Source organism: Acipenser ruthenus, chromosome 18 (assembly GCF_902713425.1).
Source record: "Acipenser ruthenus chromosome 18, fAciRut3.2 maternal haplotype, whole genome shotgun sequence".
In the NCBI taxonomy this organism is placed as follows: domain Eukaryota; kingdom Metazoa; phylum Chordata; class Actinopteri; order Acipenseriformes; family Acipenseridae; genus Acipenser; species Acipenser ruthenus.
The window spans coordinates 3876374-3893224 of record NC_081206.1 but is presented as its reverse complement, the minus strand read 5'-3'; the positions used below and the strand labels follow the sequence as shown (position 1 = coordinate 3893224).

Sequence of the window (16851 nt, the reverse complement as noted above, 5' to 3'; positions counted from 1 at the left end):
ACTTCCTCATTTTCTTTATTCAGTTTATGCATACGTAAGACAATAGGCCTACACAATATATGATTAAGTTAAGATATAAGGTGAAATATGCAGAAATAAATGCACCAAAATGCTATTACTGTAGTATGTTCTCAGTGTTCTCTGTGCACTCACCATGGGGTATATGAATAAGCACGCATTTACAGTGTTTCAAAAACAACATGGTAAATATCAGATGACACACAAGTGACATTTTCTTCGTCCAGTGATGACCTGAATTTGAAAAGGCAAAACGTTTTTGGACTATACCAAAACGCGTTTAGTACGAAAGTATACTTCACGGTGCTTGCCGTACTCGGCAGGTTCTTTTGCGTGCCTGTGTGAGCAGAAGTGAAGTAGACAAGACGGGTAAGTGGCTTTTGAAATGTGCAATATTATCTTTAAAACTAAGGTTCATTCACTGGAAACAGATACGACACCTGCAATGTTAGCGAGGACCTATCAAATGATCATTAAAATATTTAAAACGGGTTCTCCGGTTTGAAAGTTTTACACACAAAACAGAAAAACATGGCACAAAGACCCAGCTCAGAATACATCCGGAGTTTATTATTATTATTATTATTATTATTACATTAATGTTTGTCAATGTTTATTTGTGTAGTTTGTGTATACTGGACGCAGTCACACACAGGGCACTGAGTGTCGTCACAAGGTACAGCAGTGCTCCCCCGCGCGGCGCCTCCCACCCCTGCTTTTCTGCCTTGACCTGCACGCTATTGTTTATTCGTGCAGTGTTAAAGTTCAATTACAGATACAGAATTTAGCTGCACTGCAAAATAACCCAAAGCAACATTTAAACGTAAAACATTTTAAACACGCAGTGTTACATTTTCAACATGTTACTGTGTTGTGTTGATAGAGTCGACTGATGATGCTGGCGCCCCACGCGCTGTTCCTGAGAAGGTGGCTTTTGCAGGAAGGTACGCGGCTGTTCAGGAGGAAAGCGTCAGGCAGCATGGTGTTAACCGCAACGTTGAGGCTACCATCACATGCAAATATAGAACGAGACCTTGTGAGAACCAGCAATGTCGAATACTTCTCCACTAGCTGTGTTAATTGTGCAAAGTCCCGAGAACTCAAAGGGAAAAGGGACATTTCAGAAAAGAAGCTGGTAAGTAAAAAGTTAGGTCAAATGGGAAAGCCTCAGTTGAACACCTGTCTCCAAAATTATTTAGGTGACAGTGTTACTAAACTAGGATGTGTCATTTAATTACACCACACAGTGAAAGCACTCTGTTAAAAATGTATTGCAGATACATTTATATTGTGTTATGGGTTTCTTAACTGAGGTCTTGTAGTTCTGGAGCTGTTGTTTTGCTGTGTACAGACTCGCTACTTTGTGGATCATCGCAGAGTGAGTTTGACAGGGGGAAAGGGAGGCAAATGAGCAAGCACGTTCCATAGCGAGCCTCGCAAAGAGTTTGGAGGGCCGGATGGTGGAAATGGAGGAGACGGGGGGACCATCATCATAAAAGGTATGTATTTATTGACATTCCAGTGTGCATGCATGCATGAGAAACTGTGGTCACGTTAAGGCTCAGTATAGATTTAGACTAGCGTGAGTGCTGTTGCTGCAACAATGATTTACTTTTTTTTTTTACTCCATCAATGCTGTTTCAGTTGACCAACAAATCAAGTCTCTGTCACTGGTTGAGCCGCTGTATCGTGGTATGGACGGAGAATCTGGGGGAAGCAAAAACTGCTATGGACGAAATGCGGCCCATACCTACATTAGAGTAAGTGTCTTTGTGTCAACCCGGTGTATTTTATTTGTTTTAGCTGCACACTGTAATGTAGATTACATGCAGGGTTTCTTTTGTGTTGCAGGTGCCTTTAGGTACCATAGTGAAGGAGGACGGGACAGTGGTGGCAGACCTCTCCAAACATGGCCAGGAGTATGTGGCTGCGTTCGGTGGAACAGGTGGCAAAGGTAACCGGTTCTTTCTGTCCAATGAGAACCGGGCACCGACGAAAGCCACTCCAGGGGAGCACGGGCAGGAGCGGGTATTGCAACTGGAGCTCCGAACCATGGCACACGCTGGGATGGTAGATATCTGGCAGTTCTCCTTGCAAAAAGCAACATTCAGGGATTGAAAAAAGAAAAATGCCATTTTATTTAGTTCTTCCTTAGCATGCTGTGGATATTTCACTTAACATGTCTGTTTCTTTTCTGAAATGTGTATCTCCCTCTCTCCTAATGTCAGAGTCTTTGTTTTCCAGGTTGGATTTCCCAATGCTGGAAAGTCATCACTTTTGCGAGCAATCTCAAACGCTAAACCAGCCGTAGCTGCTTATCCATTCACTACACTCAATCCACATGTTGGAATCGTTCAGTATCAGGACCACGAGCAAGTGGCAGGTATTATTAATATTCAAAATGTGTATTTATTTACTAAATACAGTTTTCACTTTCAGTTTTTGATTTGAAAGTACATTTCAAGTAAAACTTTTTAGGTTTTTTTTTCCCACTTTTAATTAATGTTCTGTTCAGTAGGAAAAAAACGAATCTTGCATGAGCCCCTCAATATAACAATGAAATACTGTGGGAGCAATCTTTTCTGTATTGCCAATTTGGTACTAGACCAGAACATGAACAGCCCTTTGTATCTGTCATTTGTTGTGACATGTTAATTGCACATTTAACCATCCTTTTACCATGTATTAATTGTAGCTATCTAATGTGTTAATACAGTTTTTTTTTTTAATATATATATATATAAAGTTGCAGACATTCCTGGGATCATCCAAGGAGCGCACAGGAACCGCGGCCTGGGGATCTCCTTCCTGCGCCACATCGAGCGCTGCCGGTTCCTCCTGTTTGTTCTGGACCTGTCTGGGCCTGATCCCTGGGCCCAGCTGCAGGACCTGAGGTTTGAACTGGAGCAGTGTGAGACCGGGCTGTCCAAGCGGCAATAAGATTGACCTCCCCGAGGCCCGAGCCAACCTGTCTGCCCTGCAGAGCCGAGTGCCCCAGCGCATCATCCCCGTATCTGCACTCACTGGGCACAACGTGGAGGAACTCATACTGCACCTCCGGGAGCTCTACGATGGGTACCTCCAGACAGAGGAGAGTGCAGGGGGGCAGCCCGTCAGGTGGTAAAGAGTATTACCTTCACAGTGGCAAATAATGGGCCTGGAGGACACAGCTATATCCCATGAGTTGTTTGAATGCTTTGATAAATGATTAAAATCATTAAGTTTTTAAAGACTTCCTGTGGCTTTATGGATCTGTATTTATTATCTAAATATTTTTTTTTAATATATCATGCCTATGCATTGTATTTTTGGCGACATTATTATTATTTAATTAATTTATTTATTTATTTATTAATTAATTAATTAATCATTCTTTTATATTTATTAACACACATTCTTGTAAGTGAATGAATGGTGTTTTTCATATCTGTTTATTATGAGAAGTCCATGACACACTTGAATAAAATTGCATGCAAATAGATAGTGTCCATCATAAAAGGGTTATTATAGACCTCCTGACTTTTTAAAACATTCACAGTACTTAATGTGACTTTGTTCTGTGGTGTCTGGACAAAGCATTTTACATACAGAAACAACCAAGTCAGAATAAGAGATCAACTGCAAAGAATAAAAAAAAAAACTGTGTAAAAAACAGGTCAGTGCTACAGTGATGTATGTTTTATTATGAGACCAGTTTACAAAATAGGAAGCTAAGCAAGACCCAATGAATGGAGACAAGCTCCTTTATGACATCACCAGGATGCAGAAGACAAGCTCCTTTATGACATCACCAGGATGCACATGGTAGTAGTATTACGCTACACGGGAAATCCCCCTGTTCATATTTAACCAATGAGAATGCAGCATTTGGTTTTGACAGGTGCTCTGCCCCCCTTTTTTTTTAAACCGATCAGGCTCGGCCAGAAGTAAGTTCTGTTTTATCTTTACAGTAAAATGGAAAATAAAAGTATAGAGTTTGTGTTGTATTCATTATTTTAGACAAATAACAAGCGTTGGGTGGGAGTACAACTTTATTACAATGCATTTACTTAAAAAAATATATAAAAATAAAACTAAGTGTTACTGCAAAATGGTAAAAACGGGTACACAGTTTTTTGAAAATTATTTCAGAAAAAAATGAAAAACATTTAAACGTCAAAGATAATGTGCTACAAGCCTTCACTAGTGGTGGTCGGATTTTAGATTTGTTACAATATATTTACTTGAAATAAAAAACATTGTAAAAATAAATAAAACAAACCTTGACTGTTGTCTGTCGTATCAGACAATGTCCAACTTTGTTACAATGTATTTACTTAAAAAAAAAAATACAGTTTTAAAATAAAAGGTTACAAACCTGCACTATTAAAATGTGCTGAACGTCATCAGCCACCAATCTGTTTCTCGTAAATTCATCGTAGGTTTGTGCATTGGTCTGTTTACCAAGTTGGCACTTGTTTTCTGACACCCCGCTATTCTGAGCACTTTTTAATAGGCTATCCACAATAGTTTTTTCGTGCAGTTTTCTGTAAATACATAACAGCCCTATGAGTGGACAACTTTTAAACGGGGAGTGACATACTGTGTAAGGAGAAGTGTTCAATGTTATTATTGAGAGGGGCTAGTTATACCATACAGGACATTGTTTACCATTTCCAGCTTTGAAACTGTTCTCATCCTAACTAAATGAATTACAGCAAACTCTTGAACAGCATCTCAAAATAAAACCCAGACAGGCAGTTTTTTGTTAGTTTTTCTTATCTCAAGACCACAAGTTGTACCCCCACCCAATGCTTATTTTATTTTTCTGAGATAATTAATACAGCACAAACTATACCTTTGTTTTACTGTAACAATTTGTTTTCTTAAGATCAAAATTCACTTGAAACTATAATCTTTAAAACTATTGCTTTAAAACTACAAACATGGCCTTGAACTGGGGTGGGGCTGCCATAATTGCATACAAACTACAAATTTGGGACCGAAAAAGAGGCGGGACTTATGGTCGATCCCGACTGATTTAAAAGGGCGCGGGTCTGTCAAAACCAAATGCTGCATTCTCATTGGTTAAAAATTAACGTGGTGATTTCTCACATAGTGTAATACTAGTCATGATGCCTTTCAAAATAAAAATATCAGCTTAATTACCAAAATAAGTGCAGTATAATATTATATACATATGAAGAACATGACAAATACATGCCTATGGATATGAACAGTACTTATCTTTACCCTGAACTGTGTAATGCATTCTGTATTGCTGCTGTGTGCTATTGGGCCCAGACTGTTGTTTTTATACTGAAAATGCTTCAGGACAAATAGACTCATTTGTATATTTTGCAGGACGGGCTCCCATGTGAGGTAACAATAAAGTACATGTTGCATAGAACAGTCACCCCTTTTCATATATACAGTATATGGAAGGACTTATATAAATGAAAAAGGACAGTGCGCTCCACATGGCTGGTTCAGGAACAGTGAAGCACATCCGCTTCATTAAGCAGTGCAGGCAACAACAGCAGCAGCACTGAGTGCTTTGTTCTGTCCTGTAAAATATCCCCAGCGTGGTTCCATCCATTCAGCTCTTAGTGACTGATGTTTACTTTCCATTCCTGCTGACTGTGCTTCCAGACAGTAAATGGGGACCCGGTCAGCTGAGCAGAGGATATCCTACCTTGAGTCATGCTGTGACGGGTCAGATGACAGGCACTGAGTGATGAAAACAAAGGGAAGCACATAATCTATCCTGAGCCTAAAAAAAGATATCACAGCACGAACATATTTAAAGGCCTTTTTTTCAAAGCAGATGCATGGATTGGCCTGGTAGTAGCAGGCTTTTTAGAGACGGGACTGCTGTTTTCTGCAGCCGGTAGTGCTAGGTAAGTGCAATAGGGAATCCTGCATGAATACTTTCGCTTTAGTATTTGCATGATGTGTTTTGTAACAGTGCACTGCTCTCAGCAGGGCTATTCAATGAAGCTGATTATCCTTGTTATTGATATGAAAATGTACCACCACGCTCTGAATCTTTCTTCTAAAAGAATACTGTAATGCATGTTCTTACTGGATGTTGCTCTTCTTCAGGCAAATGCAATGCACGTCTGTATTATTTATATGCTATCTATCTATCTATCTATCTATCTATCTATCTATCTATCTATCTATCTATCTATCTATCTATCTATCTATCTATCTATCTATCTGTGTGTGTGTGTGTGTGTGCAAGTTATTAAACCTATCTGTTTTACTTTATTCGATTGTCAAAAAGCTGTGCCTATAAAGGGAATATTTTGTATCTTTGAGGTACAGCACTTTGTGATGCCTTGTCCTAGTGGCTTCCTAACACTCCATTATGTCTGTTTGTTGTTATGCTTCTTGTCATTCAAAACGGGCATTTAAGGGTTCAGATCGGAAAGGAAGCGAATGTCAAAGTCCCAAAGGTCATTGTAAGTACCTGACGAAGCAGAAATGCTGTCTGCAGTACTGGCTGTGACGTCTCCTCTGGGGATTTTATGTTGCAGGTGGCGATGTAACTGGAATGGATGATGTGTGTGAGAACTGTGCACAGGTGCTGTGGAACTACCTTCAGATGCACCACCCCCTCGTTCAGGTTCGTTCAGATGCACCACCCCCTCGTTCAGGTTCGTTCAGATGCACCACCCCCTCGTTCAGGTTCGTTCAGATGCACCACCCCCTCGTTCAGGTTCGTTCAGATGCACCACCCCCTCGTTCAGGTTCGTTCAGATGCACCACCCCCTCGTTCAGGTTCGTTCAGATGCACCACCCCCTCGTTCAGGTTCGTTCAGATGCACCACCCCCTCGTTCAGGTTCGTTCAGATGCACCACCCCCTCGTTCAGGTTCGTTCAGATGCACCACCCCCTCGTTCAGGTTCGTTCAGATGCACCACCCCCTCGTTCAGGTTCGTTCAGATGCACCACCCCCTCGTTCAGGTTCGTTCAGATGCACCACCCCCTCGTTCAGGTTCGTTCAGATGCACCACCCCCTCGTTCAGGTTCGTTCAGATGCACCACCCCCTCGTTCAGGTTCAGCAAACCGTGGTTTGGGTTTTCTAATAGATTTTTTTACACTGCTGATAAAAGGAAGTCCTTGGAATATATATATATATATATATATATATATATATATATATATATATATATATATATAATTAGGTTTGAAAGGGGGTATAACTGCAGTGTACAAAAATGAAAAAATGATTTTTTTTGGAAGCACACAAAAGGTTTAAATGAAAAAATAAGCAAGTAAACGAAATACTGTACATTCTTTTTTAATCATTTAAACCTTTTGTGTACTGTACTTCCAAAAAAAAAAAAAACATTCATAATTTGTACACGCTTGGATATGGATACAACTGCCAACTGAGCACCTAATTTCTGCTCTTTATCAAAGCCAGTCAGTCAGATCTGTTGTCTGGCCCATAGTAAAGGAAATTGACATTTGAAAAGAAAACCAATCACTCATGTAACAATCAAAGAGCGTGCATCTCTAGTTTATATTCCAACTGCTGGAAAAGTTCTGATATCAGATGCTACCAACATCACGTCCTGCAGGTGGCGCTGTTGGACAAGCTGGGTTGATACCGGGATCCTTATGATAAGACTGGATGTGGAATATAGAAAGATTGTTCCTATGTTGCTACTTCCCTTTCAGAGTGATGTGATAATTGGCCTGGGCTGCCATGATATTCGGGTTGCGGAGCGATCGGCCAGCCTGTTCCTGGAGGGATGGGCTTCCTGGCTGCTGTTTACAGGATACCTGGGGAACCAGACTGCAGGTGACAATCAGGCTGAATCTAGTAAATTGAAATTCATCTGGTAACAGTGCCGGCCGTGCAAGTAGTTTGTTGATTACTGGTTGTGGTCCGCTTTGTATTTGTTATTAATCATTTTTATCATATTTTTAACAGGTGTCTGGCAGCGTCCAGAAGCTGAAATCTTCACTGATGTTGCTGTTAAAATGGGCGTCCCCAGGGACAGGATATTGCTGGAGACTAGAGCCACCAATACAGGGGAGAACATCAGGTTTTCCTATCAAGTACTGATGGAGCAAAGTATTCCAGGTAAGGTACAGCACTGCCAGTTGGCCTTCAGTTTAACAAGAGACAGAGTGCATGCATGTTGGTGTAATGCTAGCACTGATCCACAAGGAGGCATTGCAGTTCAAACAGTCAAAGTTGTCCAGAAGGAATTTTTTTGTTTTGTGGGCCCTATTCATCAAGCTTTTACTTGCTCATCAATTCATGAAACATTCTTGCCTGCAGACTGTGTGTTTCTTGGACATGCAAGGACTTGAGTGCTTGAGTAGGATTAATTGACCCCTCTGTCTCCGGGGGAGGCCTGTGACAATGAACAGGGCTGGCAGCGGGGTTCATTTAAACTGGTTAAACAGGACGTATTATCAATGCACAAAGCATTGAAGCATTACTGAACAAAATGGTTTGTTTTATATGATAATCTAATTAATTACTGTACTTGAGCATTTTCATTTTTAAATGTAAAAAAAATGGTGGATATTTTGAATACAGTACAATACAATGCAAATGTATTATTATTATTTGTTTTTTAATGTAATCAAGCTTGCAAGGTAATACTGGTCCAACAGCCATTCATGGAGCGGCGGGTGTATGCAACCTTCCTGCAGCAGTGGCCTGCAGAGAACACACAAGCCATCGTCACCTCCCCTGCGCTCCAGCTCCAAGGCTTCCCCAACCACCAAGTGGGCAGCATGCAGGACCTCATCGGATACATGTTAGGTAAGGGGAAAACTTCACCTTGGTGGCGCAGCCATCCACTAGCACCAGCAGGACTGATTGGCAGCTGTTCAGGTCACAGAGCTCTCGTGGCATCTGCTGAGAGTGTCCCTCAATTTTCATTTGCATTCTTCTTGGGTACAGATGCATTGCAGATGCAGTATAAATTACTAATAGAGTGTACTTAGACTTAGTAAGAGAGAAGTGCTGCTCAGTAGGTGGTTTGGAAGTAGAGTATGTGTAAAAGTCTCATTACAATGATCATAAGGGGGGAGGAGTGGGTATAGATATTAAAAGCCATCCATTGCATTTGAGGAAGCAAAAGGATTGTAAATGTTACCATCTTTAACTGTATCCAAATAATTTTGCTTAAATTGAACTACCCGGTATAGCTTTTATTCTTTTTTTCTTTTGATTTCTTTTTTTCTTTTTTACTCGTAGGTGTTCTTGAAAGAATCCGGGATTATCCTCAGAAAGGCTTTCAGGTGGAACAGGAGATCTCGTCTGAGGCTCTAGATGCCTATCAGTGGTTCTTACAAGCAGGCTATAGACCTAAATGAAGTGGCACAAGTTAAAGGATTCTTCCTTTTCTGGTATTAATACTTTATCTCAGGATGAGATGTGCTGCTGTTTAGATCAATGAAATAGACCCTGTTATGTCTAGAAATGTGCTGCTTAACATACTCGCACGTGGAAGGCTGAGGCTTCAACTCGCTGTCAAACTGCTGTTCAGGATCAATGCAAAAGAGACATGCAGTGCTGTGCTGTAGGTGGGAAAATGAAGCATGCGACCCAGTCCCTCATGCGTTCCGAGCACTTGTGAAAATTAGATTAAGTGTTAAGAATCTCCTGCCTCAGTATGTTTAAAACATTACATTCTTGTTGCACAATGTCAGTGCTTTCCTGCATCTAAATAATTTCATTAACGGAAAAAAACCCCAATATGCCCATGTTTATTTAAAAAAAACTGTTTTGAATAAATTATATTCAACTGTTAATGAGCATCATAATTGGTCCCATTGAATCCTGCTGTAACCAAGGCAGCTGCTGTGTATGCTAAGCAACTTAGCAGTAGGTCAGCTGCTCCTGGTGGGTTAGTCTCACTTAGCCCATGCTGAGTGGTCTGCAACATGCAGCTTGAATTATGCAGTCCTTCCATATGACTAACGTGTAGTTTTAAAACTAGGTGTAAAGTAAATCACAATGACAGAAAAGTGTGACTGTACAGAAGGAAGCATCACTTGAAAGTGTGTCTATTGATTTAGTTTCTTCCAGCTTTATCTTTGAGTTCTGATTGAGTGTTTTGAAGTCATAGCCGACAACCACAGATAAAGTGTTGTAACAAAACATGACAAAGTGAAACAGTGGAAATGAAATACTGTATAGTAAACTGCAAAGTGATTTACTGTTTAATTTGTCATTAAATAACCCTTCCAGGCAGAACATGAATCAGGCTGAATATTTTACCAGGAGCTTTTTCACAAAATGTGTTTATTTCATCTGCTGCTAATTCAACGCCGTGAATAACAGTGACTCAAATTCGGCGGAATTGGGATTGGGTTTCAAGGCTAACAGAAACGTTCTCTGTGAATACAGCATGATCGCCTGCACTGTAGTTCAGCACTGCACATGTTAACCAGGTCTGCAGCCTCTCCACTCAGTTGTTATTTTATTCAAAATATCCCATTCTGCTCTTTGATGTTGGGAACTATAAGAGACATGCACTCAATTGGAAAACATGATGTGGCCAGGCAGAAAAAAAAAGACTCATTTTAAAAACATGAGGATTAATAAGTACTTTCATCTATACAATGGCTATGCAGAGCAACAATTTTCACAAAGAAAAGAATAATCTACAAAACCAGGCCACCTGCCTTTGAACCCCCTTTTTACATTTGTAATTACTCTGTCTCTTAGAAATTGATTTTCTAATCGCTGTTGCTTTGCTAATTGTTATAACCCACTGCTTGCACTGCAGATGTTGAAATGCAAAGAGATACATTTATAATAGAATCCTGGAGACCATTCTTAAATACACAGTCCTGAAACGAATGCATTCATGCAGATGTGTTGCCAGTAATCACTGATTATGAAAGGGTGGGTCAGGAGGGCTGCCTTTGTATCACATGCATCTCTCTAATACACTAATTACATTTTTTTTTTTTTAGCAAAGCCCAAAGCAGATTATATAGGAAATCTTTTTGGACCTTCAAAACAGAATACTTGCAAGAGGTTTTAATATTGCCAATGATTGTCACAGAGGTAGGAGTTGAACTAAAAGGTCCAATATTGCTGGTCAAAAATGATTTTTTTTTTTTTTTTTTTAAATAACTTCCAAATGACCCTAACACTAAAAATAAAACATGGATACTATTTTGTACAAACAGATGGAAAGTGGAAATAGATGATAGACCACTTTTTTTCAAATTTGAATTTAATAACAAAAGAATGGCATCAGACTGCAGAAAGACCAGCATACAGTTCATCATGATCACAACTGCAGCTTGAATGCAGCTCTGAGGCCATGCCAAACTGCAGTCACAGTATCAAATCGTTACATTGCAGTTAAAGTACACTGGAGTGGCAGCTCTAGTCTACTTGCGTTACCTGTACAATACTGAAATGAGTTAAAAGTTCAGTAATAGCTATAAAGACTGCATTTAGCATGGGGTGATTCTTAGCATATACCAGGTATATGTCTGATAAATCATTTTGATAATCAACTGTGGAAGACATGTACACAAATACAAATTTCACAGCTGAGGCAAAAAAAGAAAAAGTGCGCCTGAACCCTCTATCACCTATTGTGTTGAATAGCATCTGTCCCATCAGACCTCTAGCAAGGACATGATTAGTATTCATCCCCTGACCTTGTGTGTGCTCTCCTGCTGGATTGTCTTGTTGCCCAGCACTGAAGGTATTACTATGTTAAGCTGGAAACTAATATATTGCTGAAAACTAAAGCCAGGTTCTGTATATGAAAAACAAAATTCATAACAATCTTGGGTACTTCGAGGTACGGTTGAAAACATGATACAGATCTATTCCATTCTGAATATAAGCTGTCAATGCTACAGCTCACCGTAGCCTACATCAGTTCGAAGCTGTGTCCATTTATAACTGCATCAACATGCTCATGTCATGTTTAACACAGTAAATGGTTCCCTGTCTCTGGCAGCGAAATAAGATACAGTAAGTTTATTGTTTGAAAGAGATAGAGGTGGGAGAGGGTTCAGTAAAACAAAATTGTGCACTACTTTCTTTTATTTATAGAAACTCTGGGAGATGAAATCATTAATTTGCACATTGTTGTTTTTTTCTAAAAATAATGTAGATGAAAATGAAAGCACAGATGACAGCCATGTCACAAGCAGTAGTACAGGCTGGGCCCCTGGCATTATCTCTATCCAATGGTAAAATATTCATGTGCAGACAATGATGGTGAACTGTCCTTCCAAGTATGACATTGTTCCTTGTGCATTCTCAATGTCCCAATGTAGAATTCAGTCCTCTGTCCCAACTTCTGAACTGCAGGCTATACTGCATCCCATAGTTCTTGAATTTCGGAGCGTGATTAAAAACATGGGCATGATATTTTCTGCCCTGCTAAACATTAACAAAGATGTATCTGTAGAGGTTAACTGACATTCCATACTGAATGTGTAAGATACTCTTTCCCTTTCATACAGAAATAATGTCATACTCTTCGCTGCTTGGGTCGCATCTTCCTGCAAAACGTAAAGGGCTCCGTCCTTTGCTGTCATGTGTTTCATCCCATATGATCAAAAGAGGAACTACGGCACAATTGTGTAATGAATTTGGACAAGCCATTCGCAGTTATGTACTTCGTAAACTAGCCTTCATTTTAAACTTCTTCGGACACAGAAGCTTCATGAAAGCCTTCCTGAAACTGGAGTGGCACAGCGGGTACAGGACAGGGTTGATGGCTGAGTTGATCCAAAGCAGCCAGAAGGACACCTCGTACCAGTACCTGGAGATGCAGCTGTCATTGCAGGCAGCCCGAATGATCATCAGCAAGGTGTATGGGGCCCAGCAGACCCCAAATGTGCAAACAATGATGGCTAGAGATTTGGCCACCTTCTTGTCCCTTAGTAGCCTGAAGTGTTGGGCACTGGTCTGTGAAATGGCCCTCGTCCTTTTGATCATCGAGGGCAGTCTCTGGGAGAACTCGACACCTTTACTTTTCTCTGCATCTTTCTCTTTGGGTGCCAGGTCTCCGGGATTCATCAAGTCTATTGTTTCAGCTTTGCCCTCCAGCTCCAGACATGGACCCATTGGCACCGATGTCATGGGCTTGCTTTGGCTCAGCTCCTTGTCTTGTGTGCTGAGTTCAGAGAGTGGATCCAGACCGATTCCTTCGGGCTCGACCCCCCGTGTCTCCTTGTTCAATGCCTGTCGAGACTGGGTCCGCCAGCGGATGTTCAGGTATATGCTCACATTGAAGAAGGTCACGCTGATGAAGGGTGTGAAGAACTCCACAGTGGACGCTGTAATCAGAAAGTACCAGTTGTAGTAGAATTCAGCATAGCACTCCTCCTTTTCAACAATGCTGTGGCCGGCAATGTGCTCCCATGCTATGATAGCGGGTCCATATAATAGGAAAGCCAGGACCCAAACCAGAACCATCTTGGAAACAGCATGTAACGTCTTTCTTTGTTGTGCTCTGTATGCAACCTGTATATAAAAAAAAGCAAGCAGAGTGTTGCCAACATTACTTACTGTATCTGTTAAGGTAAAGTGCTGAATACAGTTGTAAGAAGCTGTAGGTGCCTGATAGCTGGGAAGCTTTTAATAACACTATTGACATCAAATGCTCAAACAACGTGTGAGTGAAAACTACTGCTAACATTCTTAACCAGCCCAATTCACCATGTCTGTGTCGCTAAATAAAAACTGAGGAACAGACCGCTGATGCAAAATGATGGTGATCTTGGAGTTGCAGTTTGAGAATAAATTCATTAATAATGATGTTAACAAGAAAAGAAAAAAAACAGTAGCAGTATATCCTGGCTACATTGAAATGTTTAAATAACCACAGGAATTATTGAAGGCCACTCTGAAAAAGCCTGAGCAATGCACAGTAGTACCATCATGTGGGGAATTGGCTTATTCTAAAATCAGTTTTCTGCAAAACCACTTCAATAGCTGACTGACCTTTCAATAGATAAGCTCGGTGTGGAGTCTGAACAAATTCTTTCAGCTGTCAACGGAATTGAGGGCATCTATTACAACTTGTTGCAAAGCTCCCAGGCGTCTTTACAAGCAGGTTATACAAACCTGTTCAAACACTTAACATTTGTCTTTGATGTAAATGTCAGACAACACATTAAAAAGTATTTCACAACTATTCCACAAATATGCACTTGTTTAACAAGAAGGAAGAGGTTGCTTGTTTGATAGCAATCTCAATTCAGGGTCATCAGGCTACAACTTTGAATCCTGCTTGCAAAGGATTCAAAGGCATTATGTTCCATAATGATTCGGTGGAATTATAATACAAAGCTAATTATTGAGAAACAGTTTGTCTTGTTTCCAGCAGTAGATGAATAGAAGTGGGCGGTGTTCGTAAGCTCTGATATTATCCCTGTGGGTGGAAATAAGTGCCCTGTACTCTCTCCTGTCTAGCTCATCATACACTTGTCCTTGCAGTCAACACGACTGTACTTACTGCCTGGGTGACTGAGAGGAATCGGTCATAGCTGATCAGCACAATGTTGAACACTGAAGAGGTGCAGAGCAGGTAATCCATGACCAGCCATAGTTTACAGAGGGTCTTGCCAAAGGTCCATTTTCCAGTCAGCACATAGGGGATGTAGAGAGGCATGCAAAGTGCTCCTGAAGGAAGGAAAGGAAAATGCATGGTTTTAATGTTCCTACAGTAACTGAAATGTTCCCAGTTTAAGTGAGCAAAAAAATCTGCCAACAAACTTGAGGGTTTCTCTGATAACGCCATGAGGTGGTTCTTTTAGCGCATCGTACAGCATTGTATATGTTATTCTGGGATTACCCCGCTGCAGTCAGGGGGATTCCCTGGTGCTGTAACTGCTCTAAAATGTTCAAATCAACCCCTCTGGTTATTGTACGAGTCCATTGGTCCATGTGTTTCATTTTTCTAGTTGATGTTAGACTGTATGACTGTATGCGTAAGTAATACTATATCATCAAAAGCAAGGATAAGACGGGCAGTAGATGTATATTGTACCTCGAAATGGACCCCCTTAAGAAGGAAACCGTTTGAAAGAAAGACATTGCAGAACACTAACTAATATCGTTTTCCCCCAGAAATATAATGTAACTATATATAATGCTAAATATGTACAGAACATGACTGCAGTATGAGTAACATTTAACTTAAATGATGCTGTCCTTTTAATTAAAATTAAAATAATAAATAATAATAATAATAATAATAATAATAATAATAATAATAATAATAATAATAATAATAATAATAACTAAAAATTATGGTTTCTCTCTAATAAATACAATATTAGCATTACAACTTCCCATAATAATATTAAAGAAATGTTGTATCTTACCGACCAAAAAATCAGAAATTGCGAGATTTAGCAGGAAAAAGTTATTCTGGGTCCGAAGACTTGTGTCCACTACAAATGCTAGCATGACCAGAGCGTTTCCCAGCACCGTGGCGACGACCAGCAAAGCAATAAGAAAACTGAGAATTATTGTCCATAGCTCAGAGTACGGCCCATTAAATAAATGTCCCGTTTTACCGACCGCTTCTGACCTGTTCATCTCGTAATCACGGGAGCTGTCCATTTCAGCACCGAGACTCTAATATTAATAATCCTCTTGTTCAGTCTGTGCGCGGGTAAGGCGCAGTCTACTCCAGGACCACCGCTCGAGTGCCAGGTCACACCATTCAACCACGCTGCCAAGAGTGAGGGTTGTAATGAAATAACATGAGACTGTATTACTGTAAGTGCCAGACTCTGTATTCAAAACCAATCTGCCCGCATATTTTGATATTTTCATTAGCTTTTTTTTCCCTGAAGAATCTGATATGGTCTGCTGCTTGAATAAAAAAACATTTCCACATCAACTGTCGATCAGAAACAATATACCGTGACTTATTTTGTTTGTTTGTTTGTTTGTGTTTTCGAGCTGTGTGAAATAGAATCGCGTGCATGCACATTCCGGTAGGCTACCGTCTGTTGTTAATGAGTGTATTGGTATAGTGCAGGAAGCAAAGCAGAAATGTGATCTGTTAAAAACAAACACAGCATGAACTACTGCCACCCCCATTCAGAGATGCTTCAGAATCAGCGAACCTTCTCTTTAAATCTTCGCTGCATTTCAAACCTCAGAAGACTCCGGACTCTATAATGCGTTCTGAATTACTGGGTGTATTGTTTGCCGATGTTTTGGACCTGAAACCAGATCTATATGTATTTTAGATCCAATTCAAATACAATTTGTATCCCTGCCTACTGCGATGCTTTTGCATGCAGATCGTATCGTGGTTTTTTTTTTTAATGTCAGAACCTGTTTGTCAGGGGTTTTCATGGAAATCTAAATGGAAATGTTATTTCTTTGAGACAGTGATCACAAGCAGCCTGCAGATCAAAGCAGGTTTATCCACAGGAACAAAGTGAAGTTAAGTACTTTTTTTCTATATTCTATCCGTGAGAGAGCTGCGCTGCTTTCTCCGTTTCATCTCAGAGAAGCAGCAATCAAACGCTAAATTGTTTTAATAAGCAGGGAGAACCACCACAGCCCACATTACTTGCATGGCACATATGAAATGACTGAGTGCTTTGCTGTTCACGCAGCTGAGGGTATCCTTTCACAGCAACTTTACCCAAACACAGAAAGTCACTTTTTGCTTTGCTTTCCTTTGCATCAGGGGTTCTGATGCTTTTAGGAAACTGTTGATTGACAGCTTTGGAAACTATTGTAACCAGATTACTATTGTGTGCAGTGTTCACAGACTTTAATGTTATTTAATGAGATACAAAAAGCTTAAAATTAAACTGATCTGGGCGGGAAATTGGCTTCACAAACAAAAATGATGCCAAAT

At 40.2% G+C, this 16851-nt stretch overlaps 2 protein-coding genes and 1 pseudogene across 3 annotated transcripts; 2 read left to right on the top strand and 1 right to left on the bottom strand.

Moving 5' to 3' along the window:
* The first annotated feature begins 337 nt into the window (after positions 1-337).
* LOC117429728 (mitochondrial ribosome-associated GTPase 2-like) lies at positions 338-3348 on the top strand (annotated as a pseudogene).
* A 2163-nt stretch (positions 3349-5511) lies between these two features.
* LOC117427689 (uncharacterized protein SCO4629-like) lies at positions 5512-10232 on the top strand. Of its 2 annotated transcripts, none has more exons than XM_034046027.3 (6): positions 5512-5897; positions 6540-6628; positions 7691-7814; positions 7947-8099; positions 8616-8792; positions 9231-10232. In XM_034046027.3, exons 2-6 carry the CDS (start codon positions 6557-6559, stop codon positions 9347-9349), a joined length of 645 nt encoding a protein of 214 aa, XP_033901918.3. In that variant the 5' UTR covers positions 5512-5897; positions 6540-6556; the 3' UTR covers positions 9350-10232. The 2 variants fall into 2 exon arrangements, with proteins under 2 accessions (XP_033901918.3, XP_058846875.1); XM_058990892.1 differs by having other exon boundaries at positions 6540-6659.
* Positions 10233-10357: 125 nt separating this feature from the next.
* On the bottom strand, positions 10358-15666 carry LOC117425790 (histamine H3 receptor-like). Its single transcript, XM_034043071.3, has 3 exons — positions 15350-15666; positions 14479-14645; positions 10358-13484 (listed from the first exon to the last, which is right to left on the bottom strand). Exons 1-3 carry the CDS (start codon positions 15588-15590, stop codon positions 12627-12629), a joined length of 1266 nt encoding a protein of 421 aa, XP_033898962.3. The 5' UTR covers positions 15591-15666; the 3' UTR covers positions 10358-12626.
* Positions 15667-16851: the final 1185 nt, after the last annotated feature.

Coding starts and splice junctions, on each gene's coding strand:
- LOC117425790 (XM_034043071.3), bottom strand. CDS start 15,590: ATGGACAGCTCCCGTGATTACGAGATGAACAGGTCAGAAGCGGTCGGT. Junction 14,646..15,349: donor AATTTCTGATTTTTTGGTCG/GTAAGATACAAC, acceptor TCCTTCCTTCAG/GAGCACTTTGCATGCCTCTC. Junction 13,485..14,478: donor TCCTCTCAGTCACCCAGGCA/GTAAGTACAGTC, acceptor TTTTATATACAG/GTTGCATACAGAGCACAACA.
- LOC117427689 (XM_058990892.1), top strand. CDS start 6,561: ATGATGTGTGTGAGAACTGTGCACAGGTGCTGTGGAACTACCTTCAGA. Junction 6,660..7,690: donor TGCACCACCCCCTCGTTCAG/GTTCGTTCAGAT, acceptor CTTCCCTTTCAG/AGTGATGTGATAATTGGCCT. Junction 7,815..7,946: donor CCTGGGGAACCAGACTGCAG/GTGACAATCAGG, acceptor TATTTTTAACAG/GTGTCTGGCAGCGTCCAGAA.